This window comes from Mandrillus leucophaeus, unplaced genomic scaffold, assembly GCF_000951045.1.
Source record: "Mandrillus leucophaeus isolate KB7577 unplaced genomic scaffold, Mleu.le_1.0 Scaffold145, whole genome shotgun sequence".
In the NCBI taxonomy this organism is placed as follows: Eukaryota; Metazoa; Chordata; class Mammalia; order Primates; family Cercopithecidae; genus Mandrillus; species Mandrillus leucophaeus.
Window position 1 is genome coordinate 4,669,987 of NW_012101421.1, and position 9,173 is coordinate 4,679,159.

The following is a 9,173-nucleotide window of genomic DNA, read 5'->3' on the forward strand; positions in this document are numbered from 1 at the left end:
TTCTCCATCACACACTGTACTTGCCAACACTTGTGGTACATCACTCGTTTGACAATTTCGTTCATCTCCCTTTTTTCTTTATATTAAGATGATCATCATCTTAATTACAGAAGCACCCACAGAATAATATTGTTATGAAAACATTCCTTGTTTAGCTGACTCCTTATAGACATGCAGTCATTTTCATGTTTCCATTGACTTATTTCCAAGTTACATTGCAAAGGAGATTATTTTTTTCCAACATAGGAAATTCACTTGGTATCAGTAGTATGGAGGCTCTTGTGTGCTTTCATAAGAGATTAAGGCCCTTTATTTCTCTGCCTCCTGAAAGTGACCTGGGACACTTCAGCCTAGTCTTGAAGTACATATTATTTTGGGCCTCTGCAATCCTATGTTCATATTTTGAATCTGGTAACAGAAGACAAAATAGGAATTTTATTATTTTATTTTATTTTAGAGACGGAGTCTCGCTCCGTCTCTGAGGCTGGAGTACAGTGGCGTGATCTCAGCTCACTGCAACCTCCGCCTCCCAGGTTCAAGCAATTTTCCTGCCTCAGCCTCCCAAGTAGCTGGGATTACAGGCGCATGCCGCCACGCCTGGCTAATTTTTTGAATTTTAGTAGAGACGGTGTTTCACCATGTTGTCCAGGCTGGTCTTGAACTCCTGAGTTCAGGCAATCTCCCCGCCTTGGCCTCCCAAAGTGCTAGGATTACAGGCACGAGCCACCGCACCCAGCCAGGAATTTTTTTTGAGTGCTTTAATTTTTGGTCTTTAGAATTCTAGTGCTTAAGTTATGAAATGGAGGAGAATATCTATTTTTACACTGAGTAACTCAAACATTCCTTCTCAATGAGGGAAAAAACAACTTGTCTAAAAAGATATATACTAGTTCATTATATGTGTTAATAATGAAAATAGTAGAACATGTCTGAGAATGCCTTTTCAAGAGCTGTGTAGGGATGGAAATCTGAATTAAGCTTTGGAATGGCAAACATCAGAATTGACACTGCATTAATAAGCAGGAAAGTAAATTATGCTGACATGAGATCTTCAACCTTCTCTCCTGTGGCTTTCATGGCTCTTGAAAGGAGTCTGGTGCTTACTAAGACCACTGATTTGTACTAAGGAGCGTTTGCACCTTGCGTCTTCCCTTGTGCTGAAATAGCTCTGAGTAAATGCTTTGATTCCCTCATGATACTTATGGGACTTCTTTTCTAATGTGTCTTTTCCTATGTCTAAAAAGATTCGAGTCCTGACGAAAGGCTTTGCCACAGTTATGACACTTGTAGGGCTTCTCACCAGTATGGGTTCATCGATGCTGAATCAGAATCGTGCTTCGGCTGAATGCCTTTGCACACTTGTCACATGCATAAGGTTTCTCTCCACTATGGATTCTCTGATGTAAAAAAAAGGGCTGAGCTCTGACTAAAGATTTTGCCACATTCATCACATTTGTGTTGTTTTTTCCAAGAAGGGTTTCCTTGTCTCCTTTCAAGCCTACCGTCTTGTTCATGGGTTGCTCTATATGTGGAACTCTGGGAGGCATTGATATAAAGGATGTTAGAGACATCGCAGTGCAGTTCTATGCCTAAAGAAGTCTTCTGCCTTGCTGCGGATTTCACATTTGTAGTTTTGATGTCTTCATCTGAAATAGAAAAATGAATGTCATCAGGAAAGAGAAAGAATGATCCAAATGAAATATACATGATTATTGCTAGCATGTTTATAAAACAACACAATGTGAAGGATGGAGAGTGTAAGACAAAATATTGAGAAGATTATATAAGACAAAGAGAAAGGTTTACATACTGAGGAGGCAGTCAACTACACTATAAAGATGAAAAGTTCTACGGAAAAGACAGAATAGGGAATAAGGATAAAAAGACATCAGAAACTAAGGAAAGTCTGGAAGGAAAGAAAGGGCTTAAAAAGAAGAAATGATTGGAGATACAGAGAGATAGCTTGAAGGAGAGGAATCCAATGCGCCAGTGGGAGTAAGAAACAAGATTTAGTACTGGGGTATCAATAAACAAATAAAAGCTAAATAATCATAAAGGAATCAATAACTATACAAAGAAATGAGCTGAAGAAAGCCAAAGGGCCAAAAGGGAATGTGGAAAATAAAGTAAGAAAATATAAGTTAGGCAAATAAAGGGAAGAATATAGACTAGGATAACTAGTACCTCAAAATATCAAGGGTAGCACAGTACCCATCGATGAAAAACCTCTACTCCTGTATGGATATTATATTACTGGTTGAATGGCTGTTTGTTGTATTATTTTGTATTACTTTTAACATCTATGAAAAATGTACATGGCTGCTTATGGGCTGCAGTCACTCAGGCGGCACACAAACCTGGCTTGATGCAGAGGGCCTTATGACTCAGGGTGCCTAAAGCTCCAGCAGAACTGCTAACTCAGATGTGAAAATGCCAGTGTAATGTGGATGCATTACCTGAAGAAATCACTTTAGTTATCCTCATGGTGGCATTCTAACTGAAGCTGCTGAAAGACAGGAGCTTAAAATGAGTTTATAAAAGCAAAGTACAACAGTTTTGGACATATCTGGGGACATGACTTGGCTGGAGCTGAAGTAATTATATAAATAAGATTAAAAGCAACCCAGAGAGGCACTGATGATAAGTGATCCCCTGGGCCCTCTCAAGGCCTAATCAAAAGGATGGGGTGAGAAAGGTGGTCTGGGGAGAACAGTTAGTGATGGAGTGTGATACTGAATAAGAAAACTGAGTTGTTTTACTCTTTAGAATTTATTTAAAATGGATCTACCTGCTGTCTCTACAATCTCCTTAGAATCACCCAACATAAGCTCAAATCTTAACATAAGCCCTTCCCAATTCCTTCTTAATAACACACCCCATAGTTTCTGTGCCGTGTTCTCTTTCTTGCTGCAGCAAACTAAATAAACCTAACTTAAAAAAAAAAAAAAAACCTACATAAAAATCAAATCAAATCAAATCAAATGGGTCTAGTTATCACAAAAGGAATTTAAAATTATTTATTGTATTTATTCACAAATGTGGTGTCTCAGTCCATTTTCTGTTGCTTAGAATACCTGAATTTGAGTAATTTATTTATAAAAAGAATTTCTTATAGTTATGGAGATTCAGAAGTTCAGAGTGGAGGGGTGCACCTGGTGAGAGCCTTCTTGCTGGTGGAGACCCTCTGAAGAGTTCTGAGGCAGTGAAGGGCATTTCACAGTGACGGGTCTCAGCATATTAACATGCTAACTCAGCCCTTTCTTCCTGTTCTTATAAAGTTACCAGTTCTACTCCTATGATAACCCATGAACTCATTAATCCATGAATGAGTTAATCCATTCATGAGGGCAGGGGTGATAATCCAATTGCCTCTCAAAGGCCACACTTGGGATTAAGTTTCAACATCAGTTCTGGAGGACACAAATATTTAAACCATAGCATATGGCATACTCATTTATTGTTACTAGTTTAAGTGGAAATAATTTTATAAATGGTAAGGATTCTGTCTCAAATTCATTTTTGCTAGTTTATATTCCAAAGTGACCTCAATGATTAGTCGTTACTATCAAAATCCTGGCATCAATTAATACTTTACAGCACTGAGACCAAGATCATCTCCCAGAAGCTTTGATAAGACATGACTCAGTACCACAGAAATCATGTTGTGGCCTTAAGAAATGGTTCTATTATTCTATCACATGATGCTGGTTCTCTCTGCCATGTACTGCAAGATCCTGGACCTTTTGCATTCTGTTTCAAATTTCTATGAATCTTTAAAAAAATGTAGGAAAGGCCTCCATGAGGACACTCACAGGTAGGATGTGGTTCTTGCCACACCTGGCTTTGGGGTTGATACTTCTGTAGTCACCGCCACACCAAGCTGCTGAGTATGGGATGGTCTCCCTCTCTTTCCTGATGGAAAATACTTTTTCCTGAAAAGACTTTCACTTTTCTAAGTAAACTAAGACAATTTCTAGACTGGAGGTATTATGTATCCCAGTATAAGCCTTCTGAGAGTCAGTACTTGCCAAGTTAGGGCAAGCAATGTTTTCTAAATCTTTCTAAATTACTGTATTTTCTTTGTGTAGTTTCTTATAAAAATTCCCTTGGAAAAACTCTAACCTTGCTTAGCTATCAGCCACTCCTGAACTATGGAAGCAGTGCTGGAGGGAGGGAAGGCAATGCTCCCAAGTAGGATTTCCCTCTTAATCTCTGGCTCCTATTTTATCCAGGATGATCATCTAGAAGGAAGGTCTCTGCTCAGACGTTGCTTCATCAGAGAGGCCTTCCTACCACTCTATATAATAAGATCCTATCCCCGCTATTCTGTTTACAGTAGCGTGGCCCTTTTATCAAATGAAATTTTACACTGAGTTCCAATATATAAAACAGATGAAAACACAGCTACTCTGGCTGAAGCAGGAGCAAGCAGTCACAACCCATAAGGCCTCTAACTCAGCCTTATTTCCAATTCTTACCTTCATCTAACCCCTTTACTCTTTGTTTTGTTTTTATTTTTTCTCCCTAGCACTTATTTGTTTAGTATTTGCAATGGAAGAACAGATTGCTACACAGCTATGCTGGAGCACTTACAGAAAGCAATGCAAAGATCAGTTGAGGCCAGTTGAGGATGTGAGGGAGTAGAGAAATGTATTCAAAGAATGTATGAGAACAAAGTCACCTTAGCAGCAATATGGGCAATTTTGCTACTAGATCCCACCAGTAACTGAGCAGTCATATAGGAAATGATGATGAGGATCAGTGGTCTCTGGGCTGTGTACCTTGGGGTCCCACAGACAAGCCTCAAGGGCTGCCTGAAGATAAAAGGACTACTTTAAAAAGGCATGAAAACCCTGATGAGATGTCAGGGATTTAATATCTAAAGATTTTATAAGAATCTCTGAAAAAGAAGAACAGACTACTGAAGATCTTCATTTAGTAGGGCAAATAACAGAAGTTTCCACAGTAAGATGACAGCGGGAGATTTGAGGCCTCTTGCATAAATCAGCCGAGATGTGTGTGGTGAGCAGAGGGCCCCTACACCTTCCATCATGAACTGAATCCTGCCCCTTCATCATGCGGTCTTAAGGACTGAAGCTCCCATGATGTTCCCTGGAGCTACTTCTTCACGGGCATGAGCTGGCTACTTGGCAATTCCTCAGTGATTTCTGAAGGTGCTAGCTTCTCTGCAATCATGTCCTTCCTTTGTCCAAAAAAGACCTAAAAACAGGAATAACTGAGGCTGAAGAACACCATGAGATTGGGACTTGAGGATAAAATGACAGAGAATAAACTATGCAAAAACTATTATGGACACAGGAAAAGGGAGGTAAAAAGTAGAGCCACCTTCTATTTGCTGGGACACCCATTAGTACTTTCACCCCTACACACCAAGTTGTGCTGACTGGGAATACAGTTTGAGAGCTCTACGCCCAATGATGTGCCAGCACTCTTGACTCAGCCTGGGGCTTCATCTCCACAGGAATCCTTCTTACCTGCTCTGGTCCATCAAGCTCTCTCTCCACATCCTCCGGCATAGTCACAGCTTCCTCTCCATTCTCTGGATGATGCTTCTGCACCCAGGCCTGTAGCTCTTTTGGGAGGATGGCCAGAACTGCTCCAGCACCAGCAGCTCCAGGATCTGCTCCTTGGTGTGCACCTCCGGCCTCAGCCAGAGATGACAAAGTTCCCGGAGTCGGCTCAGAGTCTCCCGGGGCCAAGGTGAATCCTGGTAGCCAAACTGCCTGAACTGCTGGTGGAAGGTCTCTGGGCTGTAGCTGCTGCTCCAGTGGAGGTTAGAGTCCAGATCACAGGTCTGTTCTTCCTCTTCCATCTTCACTGTCAGAATCCCATTACACTCCTCTGAAATTTGTGTTAGGAGTGATGATGACTTTCCCAATTTTGCAGACATTTTGACAGACAAATAGCTCAGTACTGTTGGGCTTTAATCCTCAAGGAAGTAAAGCTCTCCTTATGGACACTCCTTAAATATGATTAAAGAAACAAGTGGAAAGAAGACAAAAGACAAATGCTTCTTACAACAAAACAACTAAGATTAGAAACATAAGACTGTATAGGAAATACTGACCTTAGTCTTAACAGAAATCATGCTTTTATTTATTTATTTATTTATTTATTTATTTATTTATTTATTTATTTTTTGAGATGGAGTCTTGCTCTGTTACCCAGGCTGGAGTGCAGTGGTGTGATCTCAGCTCACTGCAACCTCTGCCTCCTGGATTCAAGTGATTCTCGTGCTTCAGCGTCCTAAGTAGCTGGGACTACAGGTACCCACCACCACGCCTGGCTAATTTTTGTATTTTCAGTAGAGACGGGTTTCACCATGTTGGCCAGGCTACTCTCAAACTCCTGACCTCAGGTGATCCACCTGCCTCCTGAAGTGCTGGGAGTACAGGCATGAGCCACCACGCCTGGCCCAGAAAACATGCTTTTGAAGAATACTTCTTTAAGAGAACCAAATAGCTAAGACTCATTAATTCGTATGCATAAGCGATTCACAACTCATTCTGAAAACCATGCCCACAAGGCTACTGAGTATTACAATAAGAGATCACCCAGGATTGCATAGAAGTTCTCAGATAATGGAAATAAGGGAAGCCTGAGAAATGCTATGAGTCTGGAGCCAGTTCAAAGAGCCAATCAGTTTTCAGTTTGCTGCAAAGAGCTCAAAGAAATAGTCTCATGAGGGAAGTACTTTCAGCTTTTACTGTTAAAACATTACTTCCACATTAAAGGAACCATTCCAACAAAACAAAACAAAACAAAACCCAATCAGCTGGGCACTGTGCTTGTGCCTGAAATCCCAGCACTTTGGGAAGCCGAGGTGGGAGATGGGAGGATCACCTGAACCTAGGAGCTTGGGACCAGCCTGTGCAACACAGTAGGATCCCATCTCTATTAAAAAATAAATAAATAATAAGAAAAAAGAAAAACAACAACAACAAAGGCAACCGTACATTCCTTTATCTGAATGTATTTCCATTTTTTTCCATATCCATATTATTTACTTAACTATGTATTTTAAAATACTTAGGTTGTTTCTAATTTCACTATTATAATTAATGCTGGGAGGCACATCTTTATGAATATACGATTTTTCTCCTTTCAAAGTATTTCTTTCAAGCATGTCCCAAGCCTCTGCTTGCTGAGGATCAAAGGAGAATAGCAAATTCTGTCTTGCTATGTATTATCAAAATATTGCAAAAAAGACTGTATCAATTCACAATACCATCACAATCATAGTGACCTGTGAGGGCAACGATTTCTTCAAGTATTATTAGCTCGTTAGCAACAAAGGGGTGGGGATGGCACTTCTCTTTGTATCATTTTACTCTTAAGTATCATCAGTAACTAATCGCATTTTGTTGTTGTTGTTGTTTTGGGTTTTTTTTGAGACAGAGTCTGGCTCTGTTGCCCAGACTGGAGTACAGTGCCGGGATCTTGGCTCACTGCAGCCTCTGCCTTCCGGGTTCAAGTGATTCTCCTGCCTCAGCCTCCCAAGTAGCTGGGATTATAGACGTGTACCATCACGCCTGGCTAATTTTTATAATTTTAGTAGAGACGGGCTTTCACCATGTTGGCCAGGCTGGTCTCAAACTCCTGACCTCAGGTGATCCATCTGCCTGGGCCTCCCAAAGTGCTGGGAGTATAGGCGTGAGCCACCGCACCCGGGCTAATCACATTTTTTAAATTGGGCAGCAGGTATATGACAGTGTTTGTACAACTTTAGTGTTTGTACAACTTCAGCAAATGATGACTACTTTAAAAATCTTACGTGCCCCTCCATCTTCCCTTGTTATGTATCCTGCCATTTGATTTTTTTTCTCACTTCAAGTACTGTTCTAGGTACTGAAGAAACACCAGTGTCCTGTATAAAGCCTGAGTTCATAAAGCTTGTTACCAAATAAACGATACAACTTTACACAATGATGTGCTATGAAACAAACAATAGCAGACACACATATTAATATAATTTACTATGTGCCAAGCACTGTTTTAAACACCTCAGTAAAAATATACAAAGGTTAAATCCTCATAAAAGTTCTAGATTATTTTTACCCCCATGTTGTAGATGGGGAGGCAGTCCCAGCAAAGCCAGATACTCTGACCAAAGGCAAAGCTGGGGTCTGAATCCAGGCCGTCCACACTTATCCATGGTGCTGTGTGGTTAAGAGGCCACAGGCAGCAGGGGCCCCTGGGGCGACCACTGCGCGTTTTCTCTGCGCAGAGGAGGAAGCGGCGGCAGGCAGCCGCACTCCCAGATGAAGAGGGGCCGGAAGAGTCTGAGGAACGAGACCCGAGAGGTGGGAAAGGTTGAGGTCACCGCTTTGGAGCCGTCAGGTACCCTAAGGGATATATGAGGGACCCCGGGGCTAAAGCAGCCTCTGGAAGAGAGGGGCCGCCCTGTCACTTCAGCGCCAGGCGCAGAATCTGGGCTAAACCTGAGAGGGGGGAAGAAACCCCCGACACCGCACGACGGCCAGAAAGAACTGGGTCCGCGGCGGGGAGGCTTCGGTCAAAGCCTGGGACGCAGGGGTCTTTCCGCCGGGGACGCCGCTCTTGGCTCCACCCTGCTGTGGCGGGAGGGCTACGGGAGGGCTGACTTTCGACAGTCTCCGGACCTCCCGGCCTCCCAGGCTGGGAACCGCCGGGGCGAAGCGGCAGGTGGCGCGTGGGGCCGACGGGCGGCGCGTGGGGCCGGCAGGGGGCGTGGGTTCAGCTGGGAGGGCAGGCGCCGGGGTCCGCCGGGGAAGGACGAGGGGAAGGGGTGCGCGGATTCCCGCGCAGACAGCGATGTGGGGGCAGCGGCGGGGAGGGGCTTGGGGATCTGGGACTGTGTAGAGGGGTGCTGTACTGGCGCGCGGAGGAAGGGGTGGCGCCGAGTCCGCTGTCGCCTCTCCGCGTCCCCCTTCCACCGCCCGGCGACCGCCGCTTCTGACCGCGGCCTGGGGGCCTTAAAGAGGCCTCGGGTCTCACCTCCCGGCAGAGAAGCGCCCACCCAGACACCGTCGGGGAGAAACCGGGGAACTGCAAGCTGCGCAACAGCTTCCGGTTCTGGCGGCGGGTGGGGGCGGGGCCCGGAACGCTGGGACGTTGCCACGGAGACGAGCCGCCGCAGCCGCGCACTTAGGGGAGAGAGAACTGGGAGGCTC

At 43.7% G+C, this 9,173-nt stretch overlaps 1 protein-coding gene across 1 annotated transcript; it reads right to left on the bottom strand.

The window, feature by feature from the left end:
* Positions 1 to 1,199: 1,199 nt before the first annotated feature.
* ZNF396 (zinc finger protein 396) lies at positions 1,200 to 5,991 on the bottom strand. The gene is given in 5 exon segments (XM_011974426.1): positions 1,200 to 1,409; positions 1,411 to 1,646; positions 5,058 to 5,220; positions 5,496 to 5,611; positions 5,614 to 5,991. Coding segments are annotated over 5 exon segments (1,023 nt in total). The 5' UTR covers positions 5,912 to 5,991.
* Positions 5,992 to 9,173: the final 3,182 nt, after the last annotated feature.